Below are 23,288 nucleotides of genomic sequence, written 5' to 3'. Positions count from 1 at the left end.
GACTTGAATGCTGGGATAGAATAGCCCAAAAGACCAGGGCTGGTCTCCATGTGCTCCAGGAACCACCTGGGGCATGGCTACTTCTGATTGCCCTCGCCTCTCTGTTGTGAGGAAGGAGGATGAGTGCCCTCTTCTATTTAATTAACTTTATTTGAGATATTGTACATTTTCATTTAGCTGTGAAAAAAATAATAAAGACAGATCCAGTGCACCCTTTGCCCAATTTCTCCCAATAGTACCGTGTTGCAAAATTTGAGGGCAATTCCACAACCAGAATGTTGACCGTGGTTCAGTCAAAGCACAGAACATTCCCATCATCACAGGCTTCCCTCCTGTTGCCTTTTTATAGTAACATTCACTTTCCTCTCCCTATTCTACCCTATCCCCACCTCACCCCTGGCAACCACTATTCTAGTCAGCATTTCTACAAATTCACAATTTCATAAATGTTGTCCAAATGGAAATATACAGCATGAAACCTTTTTGTATTGTTTTTTTTTTTTTTTCCTCCCACTCGGCATAAATCCTGAGATTCACCAAGTTGTTACATTTTCCTTGCTGAGTCATATGCCCTCCCTCGTGTGCATGTATCACAATTTGTTTGGTCATCCATCTCTTGAAGGACATCTGGGTTTTATCCAGTTTTGACTATATCAGTAAATCTGCTGTAAGTATGTGTGTACAGGCTTTTGTACGAAAACAAGACTTCATTTCTTTGGGATAAATGTTCAGAAGTATAAATGCTGTATATTCAGCTGAATATTTAGTTTTATAAGAAATTGCCAAACTGTTTTATGGTGTTACTGAACTATTTTACATGCCTGCCAGCAATGTAGGGGTGATCCAGTTTCTATCTTTGTCAGTATTTGGTGTTGACACTATATGTTAGCCATCTTCACAGGTATGTAAGAATGTCACTGTAGTTCTAATTTGTGAGCATCTTTTCACGTGTGTATCACCTGTATGTCTCTACCATGGTTCCAGGTGTACCCAAATGCCCCTGTGTTAGAGGCTTAGTCTCCAGCGTGGTGCTATTGGGAGGTGAAGGAAACTTAAGAGGTAGGGGCTAGTGGGAGGTCCTTAGGTAATCCCTTGAAGAGATTATGGGACCCCAGTTTCTTCCTCTTCTTTTTGATTGCAGACCAACAGTTTTGCTCTGCCATTGGCCACTGATATGTGCTGTCATGGGCCTAAAAGCAATGGGGCCAATCAGTCATGGACCAGAACTTCCAAACTATGGGCCAAAAGAAACCTTTTCTTTCTGTATGTTGATTTTTCTCAGGTGTTTGTGACGGCAACAGGAAGCTGACTTCAAAATTGGTTTGATAAAATGTATGTTCATGTTCTTTCTGCCTTTTCAAATTGGATTGTTTGGGGTTTTTACTGTTTTGAGAGTTTATGTATTCTAGGTACTAGTCCTTTGTGGAATATGTAGTTTGCACATATTTTCTCCCAGTCTTTTGCATGTCTTTTCATCCTATTCCTAGGGTCTCTCAGAGAATAAGTTTTCAATTTTGATGAAGTCTAATTTATCAATTTTATTTCTTGTATATCATAGTTTTGGTGTCAAGTCTAAGAACTCTTCACAGTCCTGGGTCACAAACACTTTCGCCTATGTAATTTTTTTTTTTTTTTGTGTGTGTGTGATGCTGGGGATTGAACCCAGGGCCTTATGCATGCAAGGCAAGAACTCTACCAACTGAGCTATATCCCCAGCCCTCCTATGTAATTTTCTAAAAGTTTTATAATTTTACATCACATATTTAACTGATCCATTTTGAGTTAATGTTTGTATGATGGGTGAGTTTTAGTTCAAGGGTTTTTTTGTTTTGTTTTTAACTTTTGCCTATGGATGTCTAATTGTACCATTTGTTGACAAGGCAATCCTTTCTCTCTTGAGTTACATTTGTACTAGTTTCTAGAATAGTCAAATTCATAGAGACTTAAAGTAGAAGATTGGCTACCAGTGGCTAGGAGCAGAGTGTACCAGTTCAGTGGTATTAAATATATTCATAATGTTGTGCTACAACTACCATCTACAGTAATCATTTCATCATATAAAACTGAAAATCTATGTCCATTAAACAATAACTTCCCATTTCCCCTTCCCCCTAGCAACTGTGATTCTACTTTCTTTCTCTATGATTTTGAACACTAACTAGCTCATAAAAGTGAATCATATAGTCTATGTCTTTTTTATATTTATTTTTTAGTTTTAGGTGGACATAATATCTTTATTTTATTTTTATGTGGTGCTTAGGATTGAACCCACTGCTCCACACATACTAGGTGAGCACTCTACCACTGAGCCACAACCCCAGTCCCACTATATGTCTTTTTGTGACTGGCTCATTTCACTTAGCATAAGGTCCTTAAGCTTCATTCATATTGTAGTATTTGTCAAAACTTCCTTAAATTTAAGGTTATTTATATAACATCGAATAGTAAATAAAGTGCTATTTTCATCATACATCTTAAAGGGTGACTTAAACATGACTAATCACTGTTTATCTTCATTATGTGCCTTAAAGCAGATTTGTAAATTGAAGAATTGCTTTTTCCCTCCTTATGTATTGTACACTTTAGAAGGAAATCATTTTAAGTAGACCATTTTAAAGTTGTGGAATCCCATCATTTTAAAATATAATTGTCTTATATGCATTCTGTACACATATTGAATACCATATTAGATGGTATGAGCTTTGCCTCCACCATCACACAATTTAAGAAATACATGAGAAGTTGGATAGTTTATTATATTTAGCACTATTTTTTATCCATTGTGATGTTCTCCTTTCCTATGTTTCAAGCCTTGTTATCATTTCTTTTCTGTTTAAAGAACTTTATGAGTAGGCTTGTTGAGAAAAAACTATTAAGTTTTCTTTCATTGGAGAAAGTCCATCTTCCCTCCTTTCTTGAACAATATTTTTGAATATAGAATTGAAAATTGATGGATCTTTTCTTTCAGTACTTGAAAAATGTTATTACATGTCTGACTTTCAATGGTTTTAGATGAGAAATTCACTGTGATCTGAGTTGACATCTCCCTACAAGAAATCATTTCTCTTTGATACTTTCAAGATTAACACTTGGTCTTTAATTTTTACAAGTTTAATTATGCTGTGTTGGCATGAATTTCTATAGCTTACCCTTTTGGTTCACTCAGCTTCTTGAGTATATAGGTTTATGTCTTTGCTGATTTGGGAAGCTTCCTATCATTACTCCAAATACTTTTCTGGTCTCACTTTGTGTCCTCTTCTTTTGGAATAATGACCATAGGAAATTTAGCTCTCATTATAGTCCTGGGCAGGTTCTTGGGGCTATTTTTTCCCCCAGTATATTTTCTTTTTGTTGTTCAAAATAAATATGCTTTATTGATATGTTCTTAAGTTTTCTAATTCCATCTTCTGTTACCTCACTCCACTACTGAGCCTATCCAGCATATTTTTATTTCAGTTATTGCATTTTTCAGTTCTATAATTTCCATTTGGTTCTTTATGTTACAACATCTATTTCTTTGCTCAAATTTTCTGTTTTTTTCATATGTTCTAAGAGAATTCATTAATTGCTTGTTGAAGCGTTTGTGACAGTTGCTCTAAAACCCTTGTCAGATAATTCTAAAAGCTAATTGTTTAATGTTGGCATCTATTGTCTTTTCTCATTCACCTTGTGATTTCCCCTGTAGTAATGGTTTTGTATTGTATTTGGGATATTACATTGTGAAACTCTGATCTCCGTTTTCCAGTAGGCAATCTTCCTGTTGAGGTTTAGCATGGATCTAGGTGGACACATGTATGTATGGCCTCTTGCTGCGCTCCATTTGGGGTGTAGATGAGCTTCCTGCCAGGCTTTGCTGACATTAGGGCAGGAGTAAATAGACGCTGACAGACCACTTTGCTGCTGTGGTGGAGGGTGAAGCTCAGTTTGTCACAGGTGTCCAGTGACAACAAAGGAGAGGGGGTTGGAAGCAGAGTATCTGCCATTCCTATTTCTTACCACCGTTTTACCAGATGTTAGATGGAGACTCAACTTCCCACTGGGCCTGGCAGATATCAGTAGGGGCAGGAGAGAACAGGGATGCTTGACTCAACCTGTCTGGTTCCATTCTTTTGATTGGGGGTGGGGGGAAGCTCAGCTCCCCACTGGGCACTACTGACACTGAGGAAGGGAATGGAGATAACCTGCCTAGTGCTGCCTCATTGTTGTTCCTCCCTAAGACTCACTGCTGCTGCAGGGAGGTGGATGTTCGGCTTACTACAAGACCTTGATGGTGCAGACACTATCCTGAATCAGGAATTGGAATCACTCTCTGGTTCTGTTGAACAGGGGATGGGAGAGCTGTTTCCCTCTTGGTCCCACTGAAACCACAAGTGGCAGTGGTATGACTCTTCTGATGATGTTTGGTTGGAGTAGAGGAGGTATTGCCCAAAAGGCTCTCTGTGGTTAGGCACCCCATTCCAGGTCCTTTGGTTATGGGAACAAGCTCTTCTTGGAGTCCTATCAACTGCTTGAGGTGAGATCTAGGCTGCAGGCTTCTGCAGGGCCTGTCTGGCATATGTGGGAGGCAATAAGGAAGCTCTCAAAACCATGTTGTTCTTCTGGACCTCTTCTTTCCACCTTTCAGAGTCCTTCTCTGATTGCTGTGTTAGTTTAAGAGGGAGGTCCTAGGAGGAACAGCACTCCTTCCCACTTTTGGTGTATAAGCACAAGGAGGAATGAATAGAGAGAAAATAAGCCTCTGGTATAATAGACCAAATGGCATCAGTTTGCAGTTTTTAAATGGAGATACCCATAGCTCTAATGGAAGAACAGACAAGACAAGATCTTTTGAAGAAGTTGTTTCAAAGGATTTGAGTCTATTTGTAGTCATTGGTTCTCATTTGTTTTTATTAGAAACATTTTTTTTCCACAAAAAGTCTACTTGAGAGTACTGAGGCAGTTTTGTAATATATGAAAGAAAGTAGGAACCTATTGGATGCTCAAGTACCTGGAATGCTATTTCAAGTCTTTGTATGACTTCATAGGAGGTAATTCTATGGTATCTTAAGTGCCTGGAACCGCAACAGAGAGAAGTAAATATTCAGGACTCTTGTTAGCTTCTGTCTACTCCTCTTCTCCTTTTTAGTATAAGCTTTTACATATATGTGTGAGTCTGTATGTGTGTGTGTGTGCAAGCATGCACATGCATACATAGAGTGCACAAGTCACAAATATGACCTGATGAATTTTCAAAGTGAGCATACCATGAAGCCAACACCCATGTCTAAAAAAAGGATTGGAGGCCTCCCACTTTCTTTCTCATTATGCCTTTGCACTGCCACCATCCTAACTTCTAATATCACAGATGACTTTCACTGGCTAGCTACTCTTGTTTATTCTTTTAACTGAAATTTTTATTGAAATAATTATAGCTTCACATATAGTAAGAAATGATGGATTCTTTGTACTCCTGCCCAGTTTTCACCAATGGTAACATTCTGCAAAACTACAATAAAGATATTAATGTTGATAAAATACATCTATCTCATTCAGATCTAGCAGCTTGACTTGTGCTCATTTTGTGTGAATTAAGTTCAATACAATGTTATAGAGGTTTGTTGACCCACCAACACCACAGTGGAGTCCAACAGCACAGTTCCAATTCCACCAGCATCCTTCATGATGCCCTTTCCCACCTATGCCCATCTTCCTCCCACAATCATCCCAAGTTAATGGCAGCTATTAATTTATCCTCCATTTGTACAATTTTTCATTTCAAAAATGCTATATAAACGGAATCATACAACATGCACACTTTTAGAATTGGCTCTTTCTGGTCAGCACAGCTACTCCTTTGAAATATAAGTGAAATGCTTTTTAAGGATATCCATGAGTTTTAGTAGAGACCAACAAACGATATATATGCTACTTATCATTCGAAAATCTCAAGGCAAATGTTTATACTTGAGTAAGCATTCCTATACAAAAAGGATTATGATTTATGCTCTTTTATGGTTATTGATGGCAGATACCTAAATCTAAATATCATTCTTAGTCTAAAGATTATTAGTAATATGTTTGTATGTTTTCAGGAAAGAAACAACTGTGATGCCCATGAGGAAGTCTAAAGTAATGATATTCCTGGAAAACTATCAAGAGATCTACAAAACTAGCTTGCTGTATTTTTTTTCATTCTAATAAAATGTACAATTCCACTAAATAAATGAAGTGACTAAGATAAAGAGTACCTCGCAAGAATCCCATTTGTAGAATTCCTTTAAAAAACGACTTTTGTATTTGCCGTTTCTCCGCTTTTAACTTTTATAGTCTTCTGGTAAAATTCCCAAAATAACAGTTCTAATTTTTCAAAAGGCAAAGGTTATAGGTGCCTAGAAATTTACTCATCTGATGCAAATCCCTCTTCCTTGTGAAGTGACCTTCCTTCACACTCACTCACCTGTTTTCATATTGAAATTTCGCCAATATGTCTTTGGCTTTAGTTTCACTATTCAGTTGAATGGCCATGGACACTTTAGAGAGAAGAGGAGCATGGACCCTTATGACTCCTTCTGGCACGTCAGACTGTCAATGAGGGAAAATTCAGTACATTGTGTCAAATTAGGATGAATTATTAGTTCAATGACTGCATTTAAGAAACATTAATTAGAAATCAAGTAATAAGAATTAGAAATTCATGTCAATATGACCAACAGTTAATCAGAATAGAGCACTGTTTTCTTTTTAACCAAGAGAATAACTAATGACCAAACTTAGTCTGGGATTTTACTTTCATTAATTACACACATAGATGTCAAAATCATGAAAAGAGGGTTGGGGCTGTAGCTCAGTGGTAGAGCACCCGCCTCACACGTGTGAGGCACTGGGTTTGATCCTCAGCACCACAGAAAAATAAAGATTATTGTGTCCAACTACAACTAAAAAAATATGAAAATAAAAATAAAACATTTTAAAAAATAATGAAAAGAGTAAAACTGGCTTTTGACAAAAAAACTAATGTTTCCATCAATGTCTTTATTGAACAATGACCTAAATAAGCCTATTTTAAGTACAATTCAACATTTAAAATACTTTAAGAAGCCAAATTTCTGAAAATTTTAGTAATAAATTCTCAAATACCCTCTTTTCTTAAGTGGCCATGAATGGCCAGCTCAAATAAAATTCTACGTGGGCACTTGAAACTAGCCTGCAAAGCATGTAGCTAACCCTGTACAGAACAGAATGTGACTATGTTGAGGAAGAAGGTGTCTTTGCTTTTGAAGGATGTGATTAGCAGATCTTGGGGCTTTCAGCTAAATGAAATATTCAAAGGGTTGTGCTGCTGTTTGATTAACAGAAATTTCTGTCTTGTCAGAGTGGAAAATTCCATTTGCTTCAAAAAATTTTTACTCTTTTAATAATTATGTAGCTGAAGAGAAATAAATTTCCACTTGCAAATCTATTCCTCGGGTAATTGTTCTAAATTTCTAACTTTTTAAAGGATGGTACTATTGATAAAAGAAAGTGCATAGGAATTGACTCATTACATACCCTAGAATAACAACATAATAGGCTGAACTATTTCCCTAGAAATCATATTTGAAGTCCCAGATCCAAGACCCTCAGAATGTGATCTTACTTGGAAATAGGGTTATTGAAGATGTAATTAGTTAAGATGAAGTCAAACTGAAGTAGGTGGGCTTTTAGTCCAATATGACTTATGTCCTTTTCAAGAGTGGAAGAGATTTGTTCCTGTTAACCCTAGCCACATCAATGTTTATACAATTCACAATAACTAAACTGGGGAACCAAACTAGGTACCCTTCAAGTAGATGAATGAATAAAGAAACTGTGTGTATAATATTACTCAGCATTAAAAGAGAATAAAATGGCATTTTCAGGTAAATGGCTGGAGTTAGAGCTAAGCAAAGTAAGCCAATCCCCAAAAAACAAAAGCCAAATATTTTCTCTGATTATATGAATACTGATCCATAATGGGGATGGAGTAGGGAGCAGGGGAGGGATGGAGCAACTTTAGATAGGGCAAAGAGGAGAGAGGGGAGGAGAGGGAGTAGGGGCATAGGAAAGATGGTGGAATGAGATGGACTTCATTACCTTAAGTACATGTATGAAGACATGAATGGTGTGACCCTACTTTGTGAACAACCAGGGACATGAAAATTTGTGCTCTATATGTGTACTATGAATTGAAATGCATTCTGCTGTCATGTATAACATATTAGAATAAATAAATAAATTTAATAGAAAAATTACCAGCTCACGTTTTAAGAATTAAAATATTTCATCCAACAGTTACAAGATACTTAATATGTTTAGACAAAAGGATATTTCTGTTGCTTAAAGACGCTTGAGTCTAAAAGAATCAAATAAACAGTCTTCAATTTTTAAATTTAAAAAAAAAGAGTGGAAGAAAGACGGGCAAATATAGTGAGAATGCTATGTGGAGATTGAAGCAGAGATTGAAGTAGTGCATCTATGAGCTAAGAAATGCCAAGGACTGCTGGCATCACCAAAAACTAGAAAAGAGGCCTGGAACAGGCCTTTCCTCACATCCCTCAGAAGAAACTCGCCTTACTGACATCTTGATTTGGACTTTTAGCCTCTAGAACTATAAGAGCATGAATTTCTATTATTTTAAGCCACCCTGTTTGTGGCACCTTATTATGGCAGACCTGGGAAACTATAACACTGGTTTTAAAAAGGGTCAGTTCTTATAACACTTTCCTAGTATTATCAGCAAGAACTGAGGGAACATGCCAGAAAATGGATGGTGAGGGATGTGGATTTGAGAGGGGGCAGAGTCCCTGGCTCACTGCAGCCAAGACTGTACTCTTAAAATACTCCTTGATTATCTCATGTCCTTCCCCTCCCAGCTCTGCAGCCAGAAGCCTCTATAAGATAAATTTCATGCTTTGGTATTATTGGGCTTATGATCATAACAACCCCACTTCCCCTATAACTTTCAGTGGCATTCATACTTGTATATAGGATGCCTAACCACACACCTCACAATCATCAGTTAGTTGAGTCTCTGTACAACTGTTTTATGTTCCATGCCATAAATGCCAAGTTTGAAGGATAGATCATGATCAAAATTATACAAGAATGTGGTAGATGCAGCCAGATTGTATGTAGGTAGTTAATGGGGGAAAGGAAACTATTTGTTTTCTTACCATTCTTCTAGAAGAGGGTGATTTTTGTAGTACCTTTGAAGTCTTGGGGCTTGTACCCTAAAGAAAACATGGTTAGTCGTCAGGATTCATGTTGGGAAACCAAGCATGAGCTGCTTATGGAATCTGGTACAATCTTTATGGTTTTAAGTATTTATCATTTAAGTATTTATTCATATACAATGAATATGAATTTTGACCACACACTTCCCCATCTATAAATTTATACTATAAATTACTTCATTTGTGAACAACGACATAAACAAGTTTATTCACTGTCGCACAAATTGTAATATCAAAAGATTGGATACCATCTAACTAGTTGTAGTTGGACAGAATACTTTTATTTTACTTATTTATTTTTTCGCGGTGCTGAGGATCAAATTCAGTTCCTTGCACATGCTAGGCGAGCACTCTACCGCTGAGCCACAACCCCCAATATTGTAAAAATAAATATTGTATTTTTAAGAGAATATTAACAAGAAAAAAGTCTACATATTCAGTACTAATGTTATTTTTTTCCTGAATATTTTAAATCAGATCAGAAGCAGTGGACACTGATACAGAAGGTCAGTTGTATTCATATTTGCTAATCTGTGCATACAGCATATGTGGAAATATACATATTTATATGCTCCTGTGTAGACATATTCTGTCATTGGTGAAATTATTTGCCTTCAGGAGGGGAAGTCAAGACTGGCTAATTTTTTTCCAGTCTTTTCTAGCTTTTGAATTTGTAATTCAGTAAAGAACTGCCTATTCAACCAAAATTAAGAATTATAAGCACAATACTGCCAGGTGGTAGCACATACTTGTAATCCAGTGGCTTAGGAGACTGAGGCAAGAGGGTCACACATTCAAAGCCAGCCTCAGCACTTAGCAAGGCCCTGCCTCAAAATAAAATATAAAAGGGCTGGGGATGTGGCTTAGTGGTTAAGTGCCCCTGGGTTCAATCCCTGGCACCAAAAATAAACAATTCTCCTACACAATATATTATAATAGAGCTAAAGAAAGACCATTGCTTCCATGGTATTTATAAACTTTAAGTTCAACCTTGGTGCTACATATAACCAATCCACATATATATTCCAGACATTAAAATAACTGACATTCATATAGCAATATAAAGTTTACAAAGTGCTTTACCTATACAGTATATGACTCAAACATCGTGATAAGTCTGTAAAATAGATATTACTTTACTTCCAATTTATAAGATAAAAAAAATTGAGGCTCAAAGAGCAAATGAAATTTCCCCAAGCTCATATAGGTAGTAACTGGCAACCAGGCCTCTGCTTCAGCTCCACATGTATCATATTTATGCCATTAATATTTTCCTGAGTAAAAAGGACAGCACAAGAAACCCTAAAGTCCACCCCTCCATAAAAAAAAAATGGCAAGCACTATCGGTATCAACATTTTCAGAACTCTGGATGCTAACCTAAAGGTTGCAAACAGGGGGTTGTCTGAATAAGAACAACAACAACCAAATCTCAGTAAAAAAGCAAGCTTTGTGGTGTTTCCACTTACACTCTTCCCATCCTGTCTCCCTAGCTCTGCAAAACCTTGAAGGCATCAGCCTGCATTCCTGGTATAGGTAAGAAGGGAACAAAATGGACCTTATTCACAAAGAATCCTAAAACTTGTTTTGACCTGTCTGGGTGATCCCTGGAAGACTGGCTCAAAAGACTTGCTTTATGTCGTCTAACTTGGAACCTGACCTGTGCTAAGAAGTGTAATATTGAAAATATTTATAGGCAAATGTTGTAGTCTCAGCTGCCTGATGCAGTGGATAAGAGCTGGGAAAAACAGATAACTGAAAATCTTGGGAGTCAAGGCTGGGTACTGAGCTGCATTAGGGAATAAGGGTTTGAAAAACTTTGACATTTCTAAGAATTTAAAGGGCTAAGTACTCAGCCACTACTAAGCACAGGACTGGAAAAGACCTGAAAAAGGCATAAATTCTAGGCTGATCTCCAGGTTCTGTGCAAGCAGGAGGCAGAAGGCTCAGGAAGAGTTAGAAATTGCCTGGTTGAGGAGGGAAAGGGGACCCCAACACTCACACAGCTCATCTGCAAAGACTGTGAGGATGGTTTGTTTCTAGGCATTGAACAAAGCCCCCATTAAGGCAACAGCTAACCATTAAGCTCACGGAACAGAGATTTTAGTAGCCACACAAAACAGACATTACAAACTTAGTTCAGCAAAAAAGTGACTAAACAGGTACAATAAGCAGTGGCAACCAACTCTGAATAGGGATCTGGTAGGAGGGTTCCGACTTCTAAAGTTGCCACATTATAATATTCAGAATGTTCAGTCTTCAACAAAAAGTTAGCAGACATTCAAAACAGGAAAGAAAATATGTCTTATCCACACAACTACTGAAAAAAGAAGTTTCAACTTTGTGAATATACTAAAAACCAGTGAACTTTAAATGGTTAAAATGATGAATTTAATATTGTTTGAATTTTTTATAGATTAAAATTTTTTTTCCTTCAAATGCAAGTGTTGGTTTTCCTTATATGAAGTCACTTTGCTTACAATCTACAAGGGACCACAGCCCTTCATCACGATTGTGCTGTGGTGAATCAGGTAGCAATACTGCCTCCTGCTTCCTGCCTCCCGCCTCCCTGCCTCCCTACCTCCCTGCTCTTTCTCTGAACAAACATCCCTTCCTTTCTTTCTTTTCAGTGCTACCCATCTTTCCTGATGTAACTTGCACACTACTTCCTCCATCAAGTCATCCACAATTCCTCAAGCTGACGCACATATCTTTATTCTCTGCACAGTCCTGGGACATTGTCTGCACAACTGGTCTGTCACTCAGGCATATCCTGGGTATTCATGCACTTAGACACATTTGCTTCTCACATTAGATGCAAGTTCCTTAAAGATGAAGTGAGTTTCAAGTATCTGGATCCTCCTTAAGGTTGAATGAAATCAATGCTTGACATTCATGGATCACCCCCAAGTTTAACTGAAGCAATGAAGATATTTCTTCTAAAACCTGTTTCCATGACATACCTCTACACAAATAATTTTGCTACAGGAAAAATTCCTGGGAATGCAATAAATTTACCAAAAGCCATTTGATGATTATCTCTCATATAATTCCATCCCTAAAGAGATCTTTTTCCCTACTTATTTGACTTACTGGATATGGGACTGCCCTTAAATCCAGTTCACAAGGATGGAAATGTCAACTTGCAGCTTTTTTGAGAGCCATTCTAGCTGTTCCAGTAATTCCTTAACAGAATTTTAAATTATCTTCATGAGATAGATATCTCAAGAACTTTAGTCAAAATTCAACAAAATGGAAAGGCCACAGTCATAATCACAAGACCATGTAAAATTGTTGATTCTAAATTATTAAAAAGTTACTCTGGCCTTCATTTGAGAATAAGTCTAGAAGGCGAACAGTGTGCGCTCTCCCTGTTCTCACCTCCCGTTCTATGGTCTTCCTCCGGAGCAGCTTTTTCACACTTGGGAGCTGCTTCTTTAACAGCATGGTGGCTTCATTCATCCTCCTTACTTGGGTGATTAAGAAAGATGGAACCTGGAGAAGAAAAATAGCTTGATTAGATGGAAACCACTTGAAATAAACCTCCCTCAGTTATATTAGCTTTTCCCTGTGCCACTCAGCATCTTGGAACGAGGAACTGTGGCATTTGACTTGTAAAAGGGAAATTAAAAAAATAAGAATTTCTGTTTAACATGGGAAAACATGCTAAAGAGGAGCTCTCAAAGAATGTATAGTCATCCCTCAATACACAAGGCAGACTGACTGGTTCCTGAAACACCCTCAGATACCAAAATCTGAGGATGCTCAAGCCCCTTCTATAAATGGTCTAGTATTTGCACATGACCTATGCATATACCTCCATGTTCTTTAATCCATTTCCAGATTACTTATAATACCCAGTACAATGTAAATACTATGTAAAAAGCATACTGTATACTGTATTATTGAGGGAATAATGGTAAAAAATGATCTGTGCATATTCAGTACTGATGAAAAATATTTTGGAAATATTTCCAAAATTTTTTCAGAATTTCATTCCGTGGTTGGCTGAATATGGAGCTACAGAACCTGTGGATATGGAAAGACAGCTTAAGTGGATGGCATAACAGGCATAGCTTCTATGTTCTCATCTTTCCTCCTTCTAACTAAGGGGATTGCGTCATCATGGAATCCTTACATCTCCTGGTGCTGGTGGACTTTGGAGGGGAGCCTGACAGTCATCTCATTGTTACTTACCTTCCATAGAATTTTCTGGTACTTAAGCATTAGGCGGATGATGTGGGCTGCAGTGTTTGCTAACAGTAATTCTTCATAGTCAGAATGTTTGCTTCTGCTGAAGAAAAGGTTTGGTGCCATTACAGTGGAAATGTTCCACAAACTCATTCGGTTTTTTGATTCATTGGCAATCACTTTATTGAAGAATGTCATGAGGGCCTAACAAGAAATAGCATTGTGTCATACTATTGTAAACCGTCCATGGTTCCAGCGGCTGTGACCACTCATTTCTATACCCATTCACTGTGACACTGGGAAATGTCAGAAGTGTAGAATGCATAAATGTGTCATATTTCCCCTTAATCTGCTTAAAAGTTCTAAGAAGAAAATTTTATTTGATTGTTTGATAAAATAACTACATTTTAGAGAATTTATTATTTGTGGGGTCTCTATAAATTATAGCTTATATCTTCTTATTTCTTTTGTTTCAAACAATCTGACAAATATTAAAATTAAACATAAAACAGGGAGAGAAAACTCTGCAGCTCAAATAAACATGAAATGCAGTCTATAGTGAAAGAAGTACTTCTTTAAAATAAACCTTTAATTTGAAGCATTACTGTTAAAAATGAGTTACTTCTTCCTTCAGAAATAAAACAAATTTAAACAATATAAATATTTCATTCATCTGCACAAATGTAAACTCAATTGAAAAAGTTTTAAAATTTTACTATTGGGTGATATTTTTCTATTGCTTTTCATTTCTGAAATCTTCAACTGCCCACAGGAAAATAATGCTTACATACAACTGTTCTAAGCAGATGAGGATGAAGGAGGAAGAAGAAATAATTAGAAAAATATTGTAGAGCCACCAAAGTATAGATAGATTCTCACCTTTAGAAATTCATCAAGAATAATTAGAAATTATTTTGAATCCTTATACTCCAATAAATTAGAAGATAGTCATCGCTTCTCGGCCTTTTGGCTAAGATCAAGTGTAGAAGATAGTGAAGGCATCGATAAATTTCTTAAGTCATATGATCTGCCCAGATTGAGTCAGGAGGATATAGACAACCTAAACAGACCAATATCAATTGAGGAAATAGAAGAAACCATCAAAAGACTACCAACTAAGAAAAGCCCAGGACCGGATGGGTATACAGCAGAGTTTTACAAAACCTTTAAAGAGGAACTAATACCAATACTTTTCAAGCTACTTCAGGAAACAGAAAAAGAGGGAGAACTTCCAAATTCATTCTATGAGGCCAACATCACCCTGATTCCTAAACCAGACAAAGACACTTCAAAGAAAGAAAACTACAGACCAATATCTCTAATGAACCTAGATGCAAAAATCCTCAATAAAATTCTGGCAAATCGGATACAAAAACATATAAAAAAAATTGTGCACCATGATCAAGTAGGATTCATCCCTGGGATGCAAGGCTGGTTCAATATACGGAAATCAATAAATGTTATTCACCACATCAATAGACTTAAAAATAAGAACCATATGATCATCTCGATAGATGCGGAAAAAGCATTCGACAAAGTACAGCATCCCTTTATGTTCAAAACTCAAGAAAAACTAGGGATAACAGGAACATACCTCAATATTGTAAAAGCAATCTATGCTAAGCCTCAGGCTAGCATCATTCTGAATGGAGAAAAACTGAAGGCATTCCCTCTAAAATCTGGAACAAGACAGGGATGCCCTCTCTCACCACTTCTGTTCAACATAGTTCTCGAAACACTGGCCAGAGCAATTAGACAGACGAAAGAAATTAAAGGCACAAAAATAGGAAAAGAAGAACTTAAATTATCACTATTTGCAGGTGACATGATTCTATACCTAGCAGACCCAAAAAGGTCTACAAAGAAACTATTAGAGCTAATAAATGAATTCAGCAAAGTGGCAGGCTATAAAATCAACATGCATAAATCAAAGGCATTCCTGTATATCAGCGACAAATCCTGTGAAATGGAAATGAGGACAACCACTCCATTCAAAATATCCTCAAAAAAAAAAAAAATACTTGGGAATCAACCTAACAAAAGAGGTGAAAGACTTATACAATGAAAACTACAGAACCCTAAAGAGAGAAATAGAAGAAGATCTTAGAAGATGGAAAAATATACCCTGTTCATGGATAGGCAGAACTAACATCATCAAAATGGTGATATTACCAAAAGTTCTCTATAGGTTTAATGCAATCCCAATCAAAATCCCAACGGCATTTCTTGTAGAAATAGAGAAAGCAATCATGAAATTCATATGGAAAAATAAAAGACCCAGAATAGCAAAAACAATGCTAAGCAGGAAGTGTGAATCAGGCGATATAGCGATACCAGACTTCAAACTATACTACAGAGCAATAGTAACAAAAACAGCATGGTACTGGTACCAAAACAGGTGGGTGGACCAATGGTACAGAATAGAGTACACAGAAACCAATCCACAAAACTACAACTATCTTATATTTGATAAAGGGGCTAAAAGCATGCAATGGAGGAAGGATAGCATCTTCAACAAATGGTGCTGGGAAAACTGGAAATCCATATGCAACAAAATGAAACTGAATCCCTTTCTCTCGCCATGCACAAAAGTGAATTCAAAATGGATCAAGGAGCTTGATATCAAATCAGAGACACGGCGTCTGATAGAAGAAAAAGTTGGCTACGATCTACATACTGTGGGGTCAGGCTCCAAATTCCTCAATAGGACACCCATAGCACAAAAGTTAATAACTAGAATCAACAAATGGGATTTACTCAAACTAAAAAGTTTTTTCTCAGCAAAAGAAACAATAAGAGAGGTAAATAGGGAGCCTACATCCTGGGAACAAATCTTTACTCCTCACACTTCAGATAGAGCCCTAATATCCAGAGTATACAAAGAGCTCAAAAAATTAGACAATAAGATAACAAATAACCCAATCAACAAATGGGCCAAGGACCTGAACAGACACTTCTCAGAGGAGGACATACAATCAATCAACAAGTACATGAAAAAATGCTCACCATCTCTAGCAGTCAGAGAAATGCAAATCAAAACCACCCTAAGATACCATCTCACTCCAGTAAGACTGGCAGCCATTTTGAAGTCAAACAACAACAAGTGCTGGCGAGGATGTGGGGAAAAGGGTACACGTGTACATTGCTGGTGGGACTGCAAATTGGTGCAGCCAATTTGGAAAGCAGTATGGAGATTTCTTGGAAAGCTGGGAATGGAACCACCATTTGACCCAGCTATTCCCCTTCTCGGTCTATTCCCTAAAGACCTAAAAAGAGCATGCTACAGGGACACTGCTACATCGATGTTCATAGCAGCACAATTCACAATAGCAAGACTGTGGAACCAACCTAGATGCCCTTCAATAGACGAATGGATAAAAAAAATGTGGCATTTATACACAATGGAGTATTACTCTGCATTAAAAAATGACAAAATCATAGAATTTGCAGGGAAATGGACGGCATTAGAGCAGATTATGCTAAGTGAAGCTAGCCAATCCCTAAAAAACAAATGCCAAATGTCTTCTTTGATATAAGGAGAGTAACTAAGAACAGAGTAGGGACGAAGAGCATGAGAAGAAGATTAACATTAAACTGGGATGAGAGGTGGGAGGGAAAGGGAGAGAGAAGGGAAATTGCATGGAAATGGAAGGAGACCCTCAGGGTTATACAAAATTTCATACAAGAGGAAGTGAGGGGAAAGGGGAAAATAATACAAGGGGGAGAAATGAATGACAGTAGAGGGGGTAGAGAGAGAAGAGGGGAGGGGAGGGGAGGGGAGGGGGGATAGTAGAGGATAGGAAAGGCAGCACAATACAACAGACACTAGTATGGCAATATGTAAATCAATGGATGTGTAACTGATGTGATTCTGCAATTTGTATACGGGGTAAAAATGGGAGTTCATAACCCACTTGAATCAAAGTGTGAAATATGATATATCAAGAACTATGTAATGTTTTGAACAACCAACAATAAAAAATTAAAAAAAAAAGAAATTCATCAAGAAGACTGAAATCTCAAAAGGAACTAATATTTGGTTTTGCAATTTCAATTCTACTACAGATATTTGTCATGAGAAAATGCATAGCATATGGTAGTAATAATAGCTTATTATTTATGTGAATAGTTTATTATTTATCTGAAGATTAACATAGGACAGGCATTATTCTTAATGATTTATACTTATTTATATCCTTCTAAACCCTAAAAGGTTTCTATTTTACAGATGAGGAAACAGAGGTGAAGAAGGGCCCAGTGGCTTTTCCTAGCACCAATGAATTAACTAGCAGAGCCAGGATCTAAACCAAGGAAACCACTTCTTGAGCTAGCATTCTTTTTTTTTATATATATATTTTAGTTGTCATGCACCTTTATTTATTTATATGTGGTGGGGAGAATGGAACCCAGTGCCTCATACACGCTAGGCAAGCGCTCTACCACTGAGCTACATACAACCCTATAGTTAGCATTCTTCCAGCTTAAATCTTAGATCCAGGCACAATTAAGAATGGAAACAAAAAACAACAACAAAAAAATGTGTGTGTGTGCGCACAAGCATGTTGAGTATGTGCATATATAACATCACCAGTTTCATGAACTTTTTTGGGGATCTTTTGTTAGAAATGTATTGGATTTCTTGACAACTGCTGCATCCTCAGTTATATGAAAGGGTAGATGACATTTTGACTCAGATATATATATATATAAATAAATTTAAAAATCAACTGGGCACAGTGGTGCATGCCTGTAATCCGAGAAACTTGGGAGGCTAAAGCAGGAGGATCACAAGTTGGAAACCAGCCTCAGTAACTTAGTGAGACCCTATCACAAAATAAAAACTAAAAGGGCTGGGGATCATTGCTCAATGGTAGAGCACCTCTTGGTCCAATCCCCAGTACCACAAAAATAAAATAAAACTATGTTTTAAAAAATTGAGTATTCAATACTTAGTGAATCATTTATTTAAATATCCTTTTATATATACTTTTAATTTAATTTCAGTCTTTAGGTCCTAAATTTGAATATAAAATTTATATGTTAATGAACTAACTTTATAGTCAATGCCAAATATGTTTATTCAACTATTGATTCAATCAAAATAACACAGCTATAAAACTAAAGAATCCATTATGTAGAGTGTCCTTTTAAATTTCCACTTTTCTTTTTAGAGCTTGACTAATAACTTATTTGGAAACTGCCTAAAATAATTATGAACTCAGATATTGGGCACCAGATAGACTTTTGATTTCGATAAAATACGATGGTTTAGACAAACACCCAAAACAAGCTAACAAATTTCTATCTTTTAAAAAATTACTGAATTATATTAGAGACTGGCATTGTTATGGTTCAGTAATCCCATCCTTATGTTGAAGATATAATCAACACATAATTGACATAAGTGTTTTTACTGTGTAGGGGGGAAAGGTCCTCACCACACAGAGAGTCTGATAAGAGGTGACACAGTTTTGTTTTCAGCATATGTTTACTGGGTTCAAAATTATGGGCTTTTTCAAAGATTCCAAATACCTGTATACTTAAAACAAATCTTCTATTGTATATAGAATTACTATGGAAATGGCAAGAGAAACTTTTTCTTTTCTTTTTTTTTTTTTTACCAACACACAACAAAGCAATGAATTTGAAATAAAGGGAGGGATATCTGAGATAAAGAACTATGAAATATGATTCTATCAAATGTTCTGTTATATGTTAATGAACAAATTGTTTCTTTCAGCTTCATTTTCCTAATCTGCAAAATGACCAGATTTTATCAAGTAATGTCTAAAATTCTAAAATTATTTAATTTGTATTATTTTCACACATTTTAAAACACAAAACATTTTAGAAGTTTCACTTAATCCAATGACTTCAAGTTTCCTCCCCAAAATCTACCCATTAAATTTTTTTTTTGCCACTAAAGTGAGTAGCTGAGGAACTAACAATTACAGTCATTCATATATATATATATATATATATATATATATATATATATATATATATATATATATATATATATATATGAGAGAGAGAGAGAGAGAGAATTTTTTAATATTTATTTTTTAGTTTTTTGGCAGACACAACATCTTTGTTTGTATGTGGTGCTGAGGATTGAACCCGGGCCGCGCACACATGCCAGGCGAGCGCGCTACTGCTTGAGCCACATCCCCAGCACCCAGTCTTATATTTTACAGGTTATAAAATGGTCTCATTTACTTCTGAAATTGTTCCATTTAAGGCTTTCATCTTTGTCTCTTCTCCTACTTCTAATACCTAGCCCAGTGCCCAGCATCAAAGTAAACAATATCCCTTGAATGAATTAAATGAATGGAATTTAAATGTTCAAAGAAGATTCCAGACCTTCTCTTTCCTCAGCACAGTGGCAGTGGGGCAGGGGTGTGCAAAGGCAGTCAGTTTGCAGCATGCTCAGTGGGATCTTAAGTTGTCATCAGTTTTCAACTTTTTCTAGAGGAGTCATTTCCTCTGAGCAATATGACCCCCATGACAAACCCTGAGGTCAACCCAACATACCTGGGCCGTATCCCTGTTGGCGTCAGGAAGTGCCATGACCATCAGGTGTAAGGCTTGAAACTGCACTTTGATGTGAGGCCCTCCTAACAAGAAAACAGAAATAATTACACATTTGAAACAATACTGATGTATTCTGACAGCATTTCTTGCTAACATCTGGTGGCACAGGAGGGCTCCTGACAGTTTTCAGTGGTAAGGACTCAGGTTCTGTGCTCAACAATGTAAATTTGTTCACTTGGACAGGAGCCTCCATCTATCAACCTCCCATCATGCCACTGTAAAAGCAGGTGGCCAACCAAATACTTAAAATAATCCCAGATTTGTATAGCATCTCTATTTTCAAAGGATTTTCACAGACCTCGCCTTACTTTTATACTAAAAGTCTATTTGCTCAATTTTGCTTCTGCAAAATGAGGCAGCAAGATATAGTTATTATGAACATTTATTCTAGAACCAGATTCAAATTCAAAATTTAAAGTCTACTACTAAATCACTGTGTGAGTTTGGGCAGGTTATATAAGACCTTATTGCTTTCTTTTTATCTACAAAATGGGAATAGTCATCCTACCTACCTTACAGGACTGATGTGAGGACTAAATGAGCTGATAAATGCACAGTGTTTAAGTTAGTGCCTAAATACAATCATGGCTACATATGCATGCTCTTGTGATCAATGTCACCTGTTCTAGCTTGTACAGGGACATTTAGGGACGGTGTTTGTGGTTTGCTCTTTGGAGACTGTTGAGGCATTTTATTCCTTAAAGACACAAGATGGCGCCAGAGGGTTGGCATTTATATAGAGTCCATCCACACAAGATAATCCACAAGCAGCCGTGCTGAAATTTTAAAGTACACTAGAGAATCCAGACTTTCCTTCATCTTTCTGTATTCTCCTCAAAATGGTCTCTTGGTGAGGAGTTCCTGCAGGAAAGCATTATGTTCTGGAATCCCTCAGGAGTTCTCAAGTTCAAGAGAACTTCAACTTGAGAATATTATATTCAATGGCTGAAAAGCAGGCAGTTTGTTATAAAGTTACTGAGCTTCATAGCAGTGAAAATGCTCACGTGACGAGCCACTAGGCTAGCAGAGGTTGTGAGTACTGGAGGTAAGAATGGATGACAAGTGTATACAATCATGAATAAGGCAGCAGTGAGAGGCATGTTTATAAGGATCAGACCACATGCTCTCAGCACAACCCATATGTGAAGTTTAGATATTTATGTCAAATTCATAAACAAAATATGACCTAAGTTTAGGATGTAACTGAAAACCACCAATGCACATTGACGTGAGCTTGCCTGAATAAGAACCATCAGGAGAATGTCTCTGTACAGAGCATTTAGGGACAGAGAGACATTATTTTAATACATAAACTGCAGATTGCAGACTGTCTCTAATCTTCCAATGTAATACAAAAACACCTCTGGGTGGGGGAAATGAGATGCAGATGTAGGCTTGGGAGCTCTCTATTTCCATCCGTTTCAGAGAAATTATGAAGTTCTCTTTACAATTAAAAGTTTCATGTGGCAAATAATCCATTTTCATTTTACTTAGGAAGCTTGGTCCTAAACTGTTCTGTGGTTAATAGTTTTGCAGTTAATTCGTTTAATGCATCTTAGTAGAGAACATTCTTTTTCCTGAGGTCATTATTCTCCCAGAAAGTTATTAACACTTCAAGAAAGCATATGAGGCTCAATTGATGAGTTTTTTAATTGTACGGGCAATTTGGGGGCCAAGATTGAAAAGAGAAAGTAATTACACAACTGGGAAAGAATCTGTGCTCTCTGAACTTCAGTATCAAAAGGGTTGCTTATACACGCACGCGCGTGTGTTCACAATTCTCCCCTTCAGAAAATCTCGTTAAAACGAGAGCTTTCTTCAGGTGGCAAAAAGGCCATTATTTCCTGCTGCTCATAGGCTAGAACTCTGGGCTTCCTGCAGGGTTAGCTGGTATCAAATCAATCACCTGCAATATAGTATTTTTCACTTTCAAAGTCCTACAGGAAGTGTGGACTCCTTTGTGAACCTTTTCAGGATATTTTTCAAATTATCCCCCGTCAGTGAAGTGCACTGGCTGCAGTCAGAGAGGAAGCGATGATGGGAAGAGAAATTCACTTATTCATGTGCCTTTCTTAATATGATTCTCAGGATGGCTCTAAAACCTTTGGAGGTCTGAATCCTCCTTGCATAATTCATAATTCCAAACCACACAAACAAGCAAACAAAAACACAAACCCTCTGTGGCATGGTTTCTTTCGATGACTTCTTTGGCATATGAACCACAAAGCAAAGGGAAACTAATAATTTTGCAGTCCATTTTCTAGGACAGCAAACAAAAATAGGAAGTCCTGAAAAAAAAATTTTAAACTTAAAAATAGGAAATTCTGTTTCTGGTTTGGCTGAGTAAGCTCCTTTTACAAAAGTCAACCATTCTGAATAATCTTCAGACAAAGTACAAAATCCAACTACCTGAGACAGTGGAAAGGGAACAAAAGAGGCCCGCTCAGGAGGGGCTGGGCACATGGAAGAGGAGAGGGCATAGGGAGAGTGTCACGTGTTCCTGGCTTCTAACTTGAGGCCAGGCCATAGTCAGGGTTGTCTAGGATGGCCAAAAGTGCAATAAGTAAATAAATAATCCTACTCTTTCTGACCTGAATCATAAAATAGGGTTCAAGGCAACCACAGCTCCCAGAAAGTTATGGAGCCATCATAAAAAGGAGGGATCCAGAGATGGAAGACCCTATTTGTAGAATAAACTCCACCCAAATCATTGGCTGACCCCAAAGCCACTCAGGACAGCATAGCAGAGGGTTAAATAACAGAACTGAGCCTTGCTGAGCTGCTGTCCAAAAGACACTAGCAACTAGAGTCCAGCCAAGCAAATTACCAGCTTAAAAGAGGACAAACAAACAAATACTTTTGGAGGACTACTACAGAAACCAGTCTCCAAACACAACATTCATGATGTTCAGAAGACAATTTAAACTGACTTGACATACAGAAGTAACAGGGACATGTAATCTATTCTCAAAGGTAAAGACAGAGACCAAACCTGAGATAACCCACACAGCAGAACTAGCCGACAGGTTTTTTTCATGTGTGTTTTGTTGTAGTTGTTTTACAGTACTGAGGATCAAATCCAGGGTGCTTTACCACTGAGTGACATCTCCAGCCCTTTTTTATTTTCAGACAGGTTCTCACAAAGAGACTGAAGACTGGCCTTGAACTTGTAGTCCTCCTGCCTCAGCCTCTCCAGTTGCTGGGATTACAGGTACGTGTTACATACCCAGTCAAATAGCGGTTTTGAAGCAGCTATAAAAATTATGACCAATGAA

The 23,288-nt window shown here is 37.2% G+C and overlaps 1 protein-coding gene across 3 annotated transcripts in view; it reads right to left on the bottom strand.

Annotated features, from left to right (window-relative positions):
- The window catches only part of Arhgap28 (Rho GTPase activating protein 28), a 191,311-nt gene that overhangs the window by 5,772 nt on the left and 162,251 nt on the right, over positions 1–23,288 (bottom strand). For all 3 annotated transcript variants that reach the window (XM_071602452.1, XM_071602453.1, XM_071602454.1), the window contains 5 exons: positions 19,954–20,036; positions 13,426–13,623; positions 12,610–12,723; positions 9,171–9,227; positions 6,437–6,561 (listed from right to left, as the gene is read on the bottom strand). In XM_071602452.1, coding sequence (XP_071458553.1) covers positions 6,437–6,561; positions 9,171–9,227; positions 12,610–12,723; positions 13,426–13,623; positions 19,954–20,036 — 577 coding nt within the window. The remainder of the gene's footprint in view (positions 1–6,436; positions 6,562–9,170; positions 9,228–12,609; positions 12,724–13,425; positions 13,624–19,953; positions 20,037–23,288) is intronic.

The sequence above is a fragment of the Marmota flaviventris genome, chromosome 16 (genome assembly GCF_047511675.1).
Source record: "Marmota flaviventris isolate mMarFla1 chromosome 16, mMarFla1.hap1, whole genome shotgun sequence".
NCBI classification, from domain to species: Eukaryota; Metazoa; Chordata; class Mammalia; order Rodentia; family Sciuridae; genus Marmota; species Marmota flaviventris.
This window is presented reverse-complemented; position numbering and strand designations above follow the sequence as displayed.